This window comes from Nicotiana tomentosiformis, chromosome 3 (genome assembly GCF_000390325.3).
Source record: "Nicotiana tomentosiformis chromosome 3, ASM39032v3, whole genome shotgun sequence".
Taxonomy (NCBI): Eukaryota; Viridiplantae; Streptophyta; class Magnoliopsida; order Solanales; family Solanaceae; genus Nicotiana; species Nicotiana tomentosiformis.
Window position 1 is genome coordinate 129,862,251 of NC_090814.1, and position 14,143 is coordinate 129,876,393.

The 14,143-nt window shown below is 39.9% G+C and overlaps 3 protein-coding genes across 3 annotated transcripts; all 3 read right to left on the reverse strand.

The window, feature by feature from the left end:
- Nucleotides 1-406: 406 nt before the first annotated feature.
- Nucleotides 407-1,385, reverse strand: LOC104112205 (late embryogenesis abundant protein Dc3-like). The gene is made up of 2 exons (XM_009622063.4): nt 1,227-1,385; nt 407-1,070 (listed from the first exon to the last, which is right to left on the reverse strand). Exons 1-2 carry the CDS (start codon nt 1,278-1,280, stop codon nt 624-626), a joined length of 501 nt encoding a protein of 166 aa, XP_009620358.1. The 5' UTR covers nt 1,281-1,385; the 3' UTR covers nt 407-623.
- Nucleotides 1,386-6,096: 4,711 nt separating this feature from the next.
- LOC104112216 (uncharacterized) lies at nt 6,097-6,618 on the reverse strand. The gene has a single exon (XM_070199164.1). The coding sequence runs from the start codon at nt 6,616-6,618 to the stop codon at nt 6,097-6,099; it is 522 nt and encodes a 173-aa protein (XP_070055265.1).
- Nucleotides 6,619-8,845: 2,227 nt separating this feature from the next.
- Nucleotides 8,846-10,157, reverse strand: LOC104112217 (uncharacterized). The gene is made up of 2 exons (XM_009622080.1): nt 9,932-10,157; nt 8,846-9,795 (listed from the first exon to the last, which is right to left on the reverse strand). The coding sequence occupies exons 1-2, from the start codon at nt 10,155-10,157 to the stop codon at nt 8,846-8,848; spliced, it is 1,176 nt and encodes a 391-aa protein (XP_009620375.1).
- Between the last annotated feature and the right edge of the window lie 3,986 nt (nt 10,158-14,143).

Below are 14,143 nucleotides of genomic sequence, written 5' to 3' on the forward strand. Positions count from 1 at the left end.
CAAATTTTGGATGGGAAACGAAATTAACCAAATTTATATCTACTTTTTTTTCCTTCAACCCTGGATAATTTGAAATGAAACAAGAGAACCAACGACAAGTCCTCGTGGAATCTGCACTGCCGATTTGGTACGTAGTAGACGATCACAATGACGATATATTTAGCAAACAGAACTGGTAACAACTAATGACATACCCGAAATTTGCCGTGCAAATTGGTGGCTCCGCCACGCAACGCTGATCGACTGCATATACGTAGCAGTTCAACAATCTTGTACAACCTACTCCGAGGTAATTTACTAAGGTGAATTTGACGTCCCCATTTACTGCATGAAAAATAATATAATCTAAACACTTTCCGGAAAATAATAAATTAAGAAAAGCAAATTGAAGGGATATCAAGATGTCTTAACTCGAAATTCCACGGTATCGATTATACAGACCACATCACATGGATTACATTTTTAGCAGCTTGATGTCGAGGTCACAGTTCAGACTACAAAAGCTAAAACCTTTTTATTATTACATAAACCTTTACCTCCTCACAGGGAAGCAAACTACAAAGCAAAAAACAAGCTAAACACAAAGAGTACAGGAATCCCTCAAGAAAGAAAGAGATCCAAGTCTAAAGTTCTCTGCTTTTTGTAGCAGTAGGATCTTCATCAGTATCGGCCATGCCAAAGGTATGCTTCACTGCATCAGCAGCACCCTGAGCCATGCTCTTCACTTGTTCTCCAGTCTTTTGAAGGATTCCCCCAGTTTTCTCTTGCCCAGCTTGTGCAGTTTCTTTTGCAGACTCCATCATTTCTGAGGCCTTCTCTTTTGTAGCCTTAGCTGCTCCGCTGGCCTTCTCTTTGGTTGCCTGAGCTGCTCCGCTGGCCTTTTCCTTGGTTGCCTGAGCTGCTCCGCGAGCCTTCTCGTCGGTTTCCTGAGCTGCATCTGCTGCCTTATATTTGGCGGTGCCTGTCTTATCGTGAGCCGTTCCTTTGGCCGACTGCGCCGTCTCAGAAGTCTTGTCCTTTGCTGCTTGCGCCTTGTCCTTCATGCTTTCCATTGTTTGACCAACCTTCTCCTGCACTCAAAACAAAAATATTAAGAACCACCAAAAACTTCATAATTCGTCAAAAATCTATAACGATAACTAGATAGAATTACATGGATATAAAATGGTTGTTTAAGTTCTTCTGAATCAAATATATATTATTATAGAAACTAAAGGGAGAGATACCTGAGTTCGGCCCTTGGTTTCACCAGCTCTGTAGCTCTGTTCGTGGGAAGCCATTCTTAAAGTTACAAAAGTAAATTGATATGGATGTAAGTGCACAAAAGTAGAGAGAAATAGAAAGATCAATGAATATTGGTTGAAGTGAGATTGGAGCAATAGTTTTGCATGGTTTATAAGGACATGGTCGATTGTTACATTGTTGACACGTATCCTGTTAACTGACGCGTGTAAGGCACGTGTCACCGTTTAGTTAGCTTCGGTTCATTCCATGAGGATCAATACCAATGACGAAAATGATTACGGATAACTTCCTGCCTGTTTCCATGCATTAGAAGGTTGACATCCTTTTACGTTTGGTCTATTGCTAAAAAAGTGGGAATTGATAGTTTAAATTATTTACTATTCCTATATTTTTGAAGTTGTTAAATTAATTTACTACAATTGATTGTCTTTTATTAACGTACGTACGTTAAAATCTTTGTATACGCAGTATATTTTGAATTAATACACACTGAATTTACAAATTTGCAGGAAAAAAAGTTGATTTTTGTTCCAACTTATAGGTGTAAGACTTATGTTATTAAAAAAACTTTTTAAAAAAAATATTCGTTGTGTTTTAATTAAAAGCAGCTTGTCAAAAATATAAAGGAAATATTTATAGTTGAAAAGCAACGATAACTTAGGAAGTAGGATTATGATGGAAATTCTTCTCTAGACTTCTATATTCACTTTTTCAGACATTAAGAGTCCATTTGGACATAAGAAAATTTCTTTTTTTTTTTTTTTTTTTTCCGAACGCTTTTTTTCGAAATCAGCGTTTGTTTATAAAATTTTTAATTTTCACTTGAAGATACATTTTAGAATTTTTTAAAATTTTAAAAAACTCCAAAAAGTTATTTTTTAAAATTTTTACTCACATTACTCATAAAACTTAAAAAACAACCCAAAATTATATTCATGTCCAAACACAACTCTAATTTTCAAATATCATTTTCACTTAAAATTTATTTTCACTTTTTTTTTTTGAAATTTTACAATTCTTATGTCCAAACGCCCACTAATTAGGTAGCTTTGAAAGAATGGAAAATGGCTATATGTGTCCCCGTACTATCAAATATTAGTTATATATATATATATATATCCTTCATTATACTATTCGACACTTTTTATCCCTATCGCTACCCATTTAAATATATTTACCCCTCAATCTAACAGACCTATGGACCCAGCCTTCCTATTACACGTGGTTTCATCTTAAGCCCCCACCCCTTTTTTTATTTTCGATTTTATAAAGCCCCATCTTAATATTTATTACCCAAATTAATACCTCTTAATAACCCACCCCAAGATCCATCCTAAAGGTTATTAAACACTTGCCGACGCCACCGCCTCAATGACCGCCAACATCTCCACAATGAAATTTCTCTCTTTCCTATCTCTTCTATTTTCATCCCTCCAACAACCTTCTTGCTCTCCCGCGATGAAACTTAAGACCTCTCATCACCTTCAACATGGACTATCATCGGAAAATTTGATTTCTATACTCTAATTCCAACTTCTTAGAAAACACAGAATATCTACAACTACTAAACAAATTATAATCGCACTCATTTCGTTCCGAAATAAACCCATACCGAAGTGATCAAATCAAAATCTTAAGATTCTTCAAATTCTCCACGATGAATCTGTGTCTCCATTAATACAATTATTTTTTGTATTCACCAAAGAGGTATTATAGAAAAGGAAAGAAAATAGAGTTTGGCGTATATAGAACTTTGAACATTTGTACGATTTAAATAACTTTGTTTTGAATATGAAAAATCAAGTAGGCAAGTAGCTAAATAAAGCACCAAGGAGGAAGAGAAGATCAATTGAGAAGCTACCATATTTAGTGAAAAAAGAAAGCATATTATGTGCATTATATATTTTCCTCTGTTGAGCATTGAGTATAAATGAACGGAGTGGAGGAATACGATCAAGGCCTTTAAAATTTAAGATTGGAGCTAATTTGAACCTCAAGTACTGGAGCTACTCTGGAGATTCAATTACTGGGGTCTTTGGGGTGGGTTATTAAGAGGTATTAATTTGGGTAATAAATATTAAGATGGGGCTTTACAAAATAAAAAATAAAAAAAGGATTGGGAGCTTAAGATAAAGCCACGTATAACATGAAGGCTGTGGTTTAGGGGTCTGTTAGATTGAGAGGTAAATATATTTAAATGGGTGACGACATGGGTAGAAAGTATCAAATAGTATAATGAGGGGTATATATAATTAATATTTAATAGTACAACAACAATAACAACCCAATAAATTCACACAGTGGGGTCTGATGAGGGTAGAGTGTACGCAGACCTTACCCCTACCCAGAGAGTAGAGTGGCTGTTTTCGAAAGACCGTCGGCTCAAAAGGACAAAAGAGACAATATATCAGTACCATCAACAAAACTATATGAAAAATAGCAACATCATAAGAATCAGAAAATAGATAAAAAAAAAATAACAAAAACCAGTGAATAAGGCCCGGTACTATGAAAAACGAAAGAATAGTGTGGACACAACAATAATCACTAGCAGCCTAGGACAAAACCTTATCAGACTAGCCTCCCACCCGGACGAACCTTATCAGCTACCTCCTAACCTACCACCCTAATGCTCGACCACCACACCTTCCTATCAAGGGCCATGCTCTCAGAAATCTGAAGCCACGCCATGTCCTACCTAATCACCTCTCCCCACCCTAGTGTCGGGGTCCAGATGACAAGTCCGGCTAAGTGCACGCTGCCATGCCATGATTTTCTTCTCGGATTTGGCATTCTATGTAGCAATGGCGTCCACTTGAGCTCCAAAATCAGTGATGGAAGTACGCACCCCCGCCATCTCTTGCTCTAAAATGCTCATTCTCGTTTCCCATTTGCCGCCTGAAGGTTCCCGACACCCTGCTTATGCGGTGGAGAAGCAGCGACATCCTCACCGTGCACCTCATTTCCCTCGTCAGGCGCATCAGATTCCTCACTATCCGCCTCAGCATGCCCAGCAAGTTCCTTCTCAATTACCACTTTATCAGCCTTGAATTTCTGTTCGCGTTTGACTTTCCCATCCGTGGCCCTGTTTTCCGGCACTCGTGCCTCATGGCATAACCGAGTGACTAATGAGGGGAAGAAGAACCCATACCTCTGCACAAGACAACGAATGGTCATCTCATTTTGAATGACCTAAGCCACATCAAAATCGTGGTCATTGATGAAGCACCAAATCAGAGCAGCCCGGGGACCATTCACCTCAGTGGTGTTGCCTGAAGGCAGCAAGCTATTATTGACTATGTAGAGCCAGCACTTCCCTTCAAAAGTAAGTGAAGCCGAGTGAAATTTGTGCTATTCTTTTTGCCACACTACCTCCTTGTCAGGTACACAAATGGTTGCAAAGAACATGCACCACATGTATGGTTTTCTGCTGTATGTGGAGTAGTAGTCACCTGTATAAGGGTCTTCCACGTACTCCGACAAATGATACGCCCTTCGGATGGCCTCCTTGGAGAAGTCCACTCTCTTTCTCCAGACTGTGCAAACATGGTCTTCATGTGCCGGACAGTTTGCATAAAACTCCCGAACAACCATTAAGTTTGCCTCATCAGGTTCTTCAAAGAATACACCCAAGCCTCGCCTGACCAATTCATTATACACTGTGGGACAGTCATTTTGGAGAGACCCAATATCAATTCCCCTTTCCGGTATGGGCTTTTTGCTTGCCTTGTTTTTAAATCGTTCTTGGGCTTCCCATGAGACAAATTTGTTTTGATCATACGGGCGAGCGGATACAGAATCTCGCGACCGGGACATGCCCGCTTGACTACTTGTGGAGGCACCTGCAGTTTTTCTTTTCTTGTAGGGTGCCATAGTACCCGTAACAAGCCTCCAACTATCAACTAATGAATCACTTGGCGAACCAAGAGAGGCTACTCAGACTTCACCTTCACAGTTGATCACCAAAATCACACCCTCAATCTCATTGTGGCATTTACACAAACACTTAACATGCACAGCTGGTCCTAACCTCCCACAAAGCAATTTTAGCTCTAGCTGGACTATATAAGGATACCTCGCTTTCACTCCTAGTAACTATCTGGTATGTTTCCATGCTGTAACTCAACCTTCACCCACATGAGAAGGAGAACAAAAATAAAGAATCAAAAATAAATTGCTACACACAAGCAAAATAAAACAAAAAAAAAAAAATAAAAGAGAGAGAAAACATCTCACTAACCTGAGGTGTCTCTGAGGAAGAAAGCTCGTGAGGATAGGTGAAGGGAGAAGAGTAGGGGGGTGTTTTGGTATTGATTTTACAGAGGGGAGATGAGAGAAGGAGGGGGGAGTTAGGGTTCGTTTAGTGTAGGGGGAGGAAAAGGAAAAATTTAGAATTGGGGGTTTTGAGGGGGGTCCGAAATTAGAAGGAAAAAGGAAAACTTACCTGTGCGCGGTCGGGTCATCCCGTGCGCGGCCGCGAATGTTTGGTAGTATACTAGTGAATGTGCGCGGTCATGTGCGCGGTCAACCCTTCAGGTGCGTGACCGTGCACATGCCGCATCGGCTGACATTATCTTTTGTGCGACCATATGTGTGAGGTGCCCCACCAGGTGCACGGTCGCGCACAGATACATTCAAAAGGGGCCTTTTAAACACCTCAGTTCCAACCGTCCGCAACATGTACCTTACTGCACCTACCACGTAGTAATATATACACTAATTTCTATCTATTCTACGCTATAAACAAAAGTGAAAAATCTAACTAGTAGAAGAGTTAGAGGTAGTTCTGAGTTATACTCGTTAGCTTGACTCAACCGGGCATCCTCAACTGATTTTGATGCTCGAGGATTGCTAAGCAAATCCTCTAGCAAGATACGGTTTTAGCCTGTGCCCACTCACTTTGAAGCTCTGTGTTCCGTCAATGTTCTGAATCTCAGTTGCCCCATATGGTGATATATGTTTCACCACATACGGTACCGTCCATCTAAACTTAAATTTTTCGGGGAACAATCTGAGTCTACTATTGTACAGTAAGACTCTGTCCCTTTCATGAAACTCCTTCGACTTAATCAGATGATCATGCCACCTTTTAGTCTTTTCCTTGAAAATCCGCACATTTTCATATGCGTCCAGTCTAAACTCCTCCAATGCATTCATCTGTGCCAACCTATATTCACCTGCAAGACTAAGATCAAGATTAAGCATCTTAATTTCCCAATAAGCTTTATGTTCTATCTCAACAGGTAGGTGGCATAATTTTTCATACACTAGCTTGAACAGTGAAGTCCCTATGGTTGTTTTGAACGCAGTTCTGTACGCCCATAGAGCTTCTTCCAACTTTACAAACCAATCCTTACGAGAAGCACTAACCATCTTTTCCAGATTCGTTTAAGTTCACGGTTAGCCACTTCAACTTTCACACTAGTTTGGGCATGGTACGGGGTTCCTGTTTTGTGTGTGACCCCATACTTAGACAGCAGTGCAACAAACTGCTTGTTCACAAAGTGTGACCCATTGTCACTGATAATCACTCGAGGTGTCCCAAAGCGGGTAAAGATTTTCTTCCTTAAGAACTCACACACCACCCGGGCATCATTGGTCCTAGTAGGGATTGCTTCGACCCACTTAGAGACATAGTCAACAGCTACTAGGATATACTCATAAGAATGTGACGATGGGAACGGATCCATAAAGTCAATGCCCCACACATCAAAAATTTCACATACCATAATGGAGTTGAGAGGCATTTTGTCCCTCTTGCTAATATTACCTGCCCTTTGACATTTGTCACATGCAGCTACATACACTCTTGCGTCTTGTACAAAGTAGGCCAAAAGAAACCGGCTTCCATGACTTTTGCTGCAGTGCGATTTCCACCATAGTGTCCTCCAACTGATCCATCATGGCAATGAGACAGAACGCTTGCCATCTCTCCTTCAGGCACACATCTTCGAATTACACCATCTGCACACAATTTAAACAATCAAGGGTTATTCCAAAAATAACTTTTTGTCTCACCTTGAAGCTTCCTTCTTTGATCACGAGAGAGGTCACGAGGTAACCATCCACCAGCCAAAAAGTTGGCTACATCAGCATACCAAGGTGGCCTTTCGGAGACCGCAACAATGGAGAAAATCTGCTCATCAGGGAATTCTTCCTTTATTTCAACTGTTTCAACCGGAGGTCTCTCAAGTCGAGATAGATGATCCACGACTTGATTTTCTGTGCCTTTCCTATATTTAATCTCCAAGTTAAACTCTTGGAGCAACAACACTCACCGCATCGGACGCGACTTGGACTCCTTCTTACTCAACTGATATTTCAAGGCTGAGTGATCCGTGTGTACAATAACTTTACTCCCCACCAGGTATGATCTAAACTTGTCAAAAGTAAAGACCACAACAAAGAACTCTTTTTCAGTAGTGACATAGTTGACTTGAGCATCATTCAACGTCCTGCTTGCATAGTAGATGGGCCTAAAATTTTTATCTTTTCTTTGCCCCAGAACTGCCCCACAGCTATATCACTAGCATCACACATTATCTCAAATGGCTGGCTCCAATTAGGTGTCACCATAATAGGAACACTTACAAGCTTTTCCTTTATCAATTCGAAGGCTCTTAAGCACTCCACATTGAAAACAACCTTGACATCTTTCGCTAGCAATGCAGTCAATGGGTTGGTAATGCTGGAAAAGTTTTTGATGAACCTCCTATAGAACCGAGCATGTCCCAAGAAACTCCTTATGCTCTTCACAGAAGTCGGTGGAGGGAGCCTAGAAATCACATCAACCTTCGCTCTATCAACTTCAATTCCTTGTGCAGTTACTTTGTGGCCTAAGAAAATTCCCTCCTTTACCATGAAGTGAAACTTCTCCGAGTTAAGGACCAAATACGTGGCTTCACAACGTTCAAGCACGAGCTCCAAATTCTTTAGGCAGTCCTCAAAGTCATCACCAAAGAGGGTGAAATCATCCATGAATACTTCTATACACTTTCCGTTTAAATCAGAGAATATAGACATCATGCACCTCTGAAAAGTGGAAGGTGCATTACACAACCCAAACGGTATCCTCCTGTAAGCAAAAATACCTGACGTGTAATGTGGTCTTCTCAATATTTTCACGGAGCAATGTGTATCTGATTATAGCCTGAGTACCCATCCAAAAAGCAGTAACATCCATATCCAGCCACTTTCTCGAGCATTTTTCACTACTGTCATGCCCTCCTTCTTAGGTACAGCTTGTACTGGACTAATCCACTAGCTATCAAAGATAGAAAAAATCACTCCCCTATCTAGCAATTTGATGATCTCCTTGTGAACTACCTCCTCCAAATTTTTGTTTAGCTTGCATTGGGTCTGCACCACTGGCTTGCTATTTTCTTCCAACAGAATTTTGTGCATGCAAATGGCCGGACTAATTCTTTGAATATCAGCTATACTCTATCCCACGAACTTTGTGTGCTTTTTCAGCAGCTCCACCAGCTTTCACTCCTGTGTACCTATCAAGTCCGCAGAAATAATCACAGGAAAATTGTTAGTTTCAAGAAAAAAAACATATTTTAAGTGAGTGGGGAGGACTTTCAATTCCACATTAGGCTTAGCAGCTTCCTCTTTTAGTTTCCTCCTCATCAACCACTTGATCCTCAGTCTCAAGAGCTTCTGCCTTTTTCTTTATTTCAGGATCTTCATTCTCCACTGTGCTAGACTGAGTAATACACCTCTCTATAGTATCCCCCACAAGCTTGTTGAACTTGTATTTTTTATCCAATTTTCCAACAATGTCCAGCTTGAAACACGAGTAGACGGACGCCTCATCACTGGGGTATTTCATCATCCTCTTCATCTGAAATACCACTTTTTCGTTGCGCACTTTAAGCATAAACTGCCCTTCATAGATATCAAGGATAGCTTTGACTGTACATAAGAATGGCCTCCCTAGAATTAGAGGTGCCTCCATGTTCACCTCCATATCCACCACAATAAAATCTACGGGGAGCACAAACTTTTCCACCCTCACTAAAATATCTTCAATGATTCTCTCAGGTAGAATGATGGTTTGTTCGGCAAGTTGTAGGGAGACTGGAATTGATTTGATCACTCCAAGCTCACCTTCCAGTTTCCTAAATACAAATAGAGGCATTAGATTTATAGACGCACCAGAATCACAGAGGGCCTTATCGAATGTTTCACTCCCCAACGAGCATGGTATAGTGAAGCTTCCTGGGTCCCCACACTTTTGGTAAATTTTATTTTGCGAGATGGCACTATAGTGGGCGTTTAGCTTGACCACTGTTGTTTCCTCTAATTTTCTCTTGCTAGACAGGATTTCCTTTAAGAACTTGGCATAAGCAGATATCTGAGTGAGTACCTCTGTGAAAGTAATGTTCATATAAAGTTGCTTGAGCATCTCCAGGAATCGCCCAAAACATTTGTCAAGTTTCTCCCGCTTTATCTTTTGAGGGAATGGTAGAGTTGGCATATGTCTACTTTCTTCAATCTCCTTTTGTACCCCGCTACTCTGGCTCTTTTGCTCTTCACTCTCTTTCTCTGCTATGTTTCAATCTGCTTGCTAACCACCTCAGGTCTAGCTTTCACCTCTGGGTCAGTCAATACTTTGCCACTTCTCAGAGATACAACTTTGATTATTTCCTTTGGATTTTTTCAGTGTCAGAGGGAAGAGTACCGGGAGTCCTCTCAGATAACAAATTCACAATCTGTCCCATTTGTCTTTCTAAATTTCGGATAGTCATGCCCTGATTCTCAAAATTTTCATTTGTTTTGTTGATGAATGCCTTCATGAGATATTCCATACTTGACTGAATTTGCTGTGGTGGATGGTATTGCTGCTTCTGGTGGTTCGGAAAACCTAGTGGTCCATGACCCTGGGTCTGAGATTGTTTTGCTGCCATGAGTTCATGCTCCCATTAGGTGAACTCCACGAAAAATCTGGATGTCTTTGATCCATAGCCTTATAGTTGTTCCCACCTTGGTAGTTTTCTCTATTAAAGTTCCCCCACATCATTGACTTTCTCAGCTGTAGCTTGACACTCATGTGTAGGGTGCCCCAATCCACAAATGTCATATCCCACCGACGATTCTACTTGGTTCCCCACAGCGTTGACTTTCTCAGCTGTAGCTTAACAATAACTGCAATTTGAGCCTGCATTGCTACCGACGATTCTACTTGGTGCACCCCTACTGATCTTCTTCGATCCCCTTGGTCAGTGGACCTTTGTTCTGCGTCTTCAGATAGTTCATTCAGAAGAGTTACAATCTCTTTGGGAGTTTTCTTCATCAAAGGACCTGCAACCGCACTATTCAACAATCTCTTTGATGACGGGTTTAACCCGTCCCAGAAGTACTGGAGTTGCATCCATTGCTCCATTCCGTTATGAGGGCACCTCCACAATAGCTCCTTAAATCTTTCCCATGCCTCGAACACTGTCTCCCCTTCACCTTGGCTGAAATTGTGAATCTCTTTCCTCATCTGTCCAGTCTTAGTCGCAGAGAAATATTTATCTAAGAACTTGGAAGTCATCTCTTCCCACGTACGGATTGATCCTGTAGGCAGTCTTCTCAACCACTGCTTTGCATCATCCTTAAGTGAGAACGAAAATGCTCTGAGGTAGATAGCATCATGTGATGCTCCATTGTAGCGGAATGTGTTCATAATTTCGTCGAAGTCCATCGGATGGTTGTTGGGATCTTCATTGGGTTTCCCTCTGAATATGTAATTATTCTGAATGGTCTATATGACTCCCTGTTTGAGTTCAAAATTATTGGCATCAATGGGCGGGAGCCTCATGCTAGACTGTTGTTGGTTGTACACCGATCTGGCATAATTTCCTATAGACCTCCCAGGCCTAGGGGTTGCATTTTCAAATTCATCTTCGATCATGGTTCGGTTGAGATTGAACCTTCTATCCTCGTCGATTGTTTTATTCGCAACTCTACGGGCTGCTTCAACTGCTAACCGTGCTTCCTGCCACTGAGCTGCCTCTCTCGCAGCTAGGTTCACCTCCTCTTCGTTGTTCACTATTGTATTCTGTGTTGAAGGCTGACCCAACAGTAATCCGCTCGATCCTTTCTCCCTTCTCAACTGCCGTAGGTGCTTGTCTAATTCTGGATCGTATGGCACCAATTCCTTGGAAAAAGATCGAGTCATATACTGCTAAACTTAACCCGTTGCCTGCACACAGATAAGAGGAGCGTAAAAAAAGAAAATAAAATAAAATTGCTCCTAATTTAGCACCGAAAATTAATTCAAACACTATTAATCGCCAATCTCCGGCAATGACACCAAAATTTGACGAGCGCGAAACTGGTATATAAAACTTAGGCTCGCTAGGCAAAGATAGTATAGTATTAAATCGTCTCCACATGGATTGATTTAAATAATATTCTAATAAATCTTCACCTCAACACTATTTAGGATAATAAATCTTTGATTTATGTTATTATCGACCACTAATAACACTAAGATTATTGATTGTAAGAAACTAATGGCAATCTAATGACTAAGTAGCAACGATTGAATATCAAGGTGAGAAGTAAGGGCTGTGACAAGATATGTGATCAACTATTATTCTGGGTAACTCTGTGTTAAGTTCACTCTTAAATTCTATTGACTCCTTCGATTTTAACAGATGATTAGGCTATCTTAGGGATTCAAATTCTTCTTCCGAATGAATGAGAGTTCCCTTAATCAACCTAATAACAGGTCCTATGAACATATGCACAAATACAGTGAATGAATGATCTTTCGAAGAAAGCCTCTCGACTATTCATCTAAACTGGGTTAATAGATAACTCTCTAAACTCTTTCGATTACCTATGAGAGATGTAAAATCAACCCAAACAATATGGCACAATGCGAATTGCAGCAACACTTCTCTTTCGATTAAAGTAGAACCACAATTCGCTTTGCAATTCAGTTAATAACTCATTCAATGAATTTGAGAAATTAACAGAGAGTAAAACCCAAAACAATAGTCAAATCACAATATCCGTCAATAACCCTAAGAAATATTATACCATAGTGGAGAAGTTATTCATCACAGGAGTATTAGAAGAACAAGAAGACATTACAATTCCCCAAAATCAAGCAAACTTCCGTATTGAATGAATTGGATGGAGTATTATGAGTCTCCGTGTTTCCTTGCCTTCTTTTCTCCCAAAAGTTCCTCTAAAAATCCCAGATACCGTATTTTTAGACGAGCTAGGCTTCATATAGGTCAAAAGGAGTCGCCTCCGAAATCACGAAAATAGGCTTGGGAAAAGTTTTCGGAACTGGACATGTGCGGCCGCGCACTTGGAGGTGTGACCGCGCATATGGTCGCGCACCTCTGGCAGTATACTGCTTTACTTGCGCGCTGGAGGGGTCTCAGGCGCAGTCGCACACATGGGTGAGCCTCCTGCTCAATTCTTCGTTTCTCTCGCTAAGTGCACTATTGTCCGTTGATCCCCGAACACGATCCTAACTTAATCCTTTGGCTTTTACTCAGACTTCAAAGTTCCAAAATAGCTCGAATTAGCTCCACGACCTCATCGTAACTCGGAATCGCTCCTACAAGGCATAAAACACACACTCAACGCCAAATAATACCATTTAAGGCTCAAATATTAGTAAAGTGCAGCAAATTAGAGTGCAATTAATGACAAAAAATACGTAATTATAACCTACCATCATTAACGCCGCTTTGCGTCTCATCAATTAGAACAAATATTTAATAATAGAGAGACATATACAACCCTTTTCCATTGAAAGAAATCTCCGAAGAATATGAATTGAAGCGCTCTAATTGACAATAATTGGATGAATGTCTTCGGACAGTAGAGCATGAAAATCCACTTATAGTCATTGCAAAAAATTTCTCTTCGTTGTTTTCATGTAATTTAGACTTAATAATGAAGTCGATAACAATTCCGTGGTTAGGTTTTGACATTAATTTATTTGGAAAAATTACCGAGTTAAAAAAAGGTTTTGACGGGACCTTTACACAAATAGACGGTCATATTTATTGTTTACTTTTTCTAATTATATACATAGATTATACCTTGATATTACACAATAATACACATATAATATATAAGTCATGTATATATTATACTTTCACCGGCTATTTTTAATTTAAGCGGTTGAGTGGATTGTTATTTGGGTAAATTCTGACATAGTTTAATATAATCAGCGTTTTAAAAGGCGTTTTCAGGGCGAGCTCTGAGGCGAGGCGTACCAAAAACGCCCCGAGGCGATGGTGTGGGGCGAAAGTCTCAAGAGGCGTACACCCAACAATTCGGGGCATACGCCCGGCGTTTGAGGCGCGTTTTTTTAGTGAGACGTAAGTCCCAGAGACTTTTTCAAATTAAAACAAAATTTGTTGGATAAGTCATTCATATAATACCCAAATTTTCAAAAGTCAGCTTGGTAATTACTCAAAAGTTTTAAAAAGGAACTGAAATGTATTAAATTTAAAAGTCAAGATTGAAGTCCTAATTCATGGTCTTTCACAATTCTTTATCTTGTCCGCTAGTCTGCTAGTATCTCCCAAAAGCAACAAATATTCAATTTTTTTTTTAACAAATACAAAGAGAACTTCATTCTCCTTCATAACAGCAAGTTCAAAGTTCAAATTGCAGGTTAGTCATCCTTTTTGTTCCTCCATGTAGAAAATTTTATTCTTTTAGACTCAAGTTACTTTAACTTGTAAGTAGAGTATAATAGATTGTTTTGACTAGTTTTTTATGGGGATGACGCGCGCGCGCACACACACACACACACACACACACACATATATATATATATATATATATATATATATATATATATATATATATATATATATATGCAATTTTACCTGTTTATAAATATTTACTGTAATTATATTATTTTATAAAA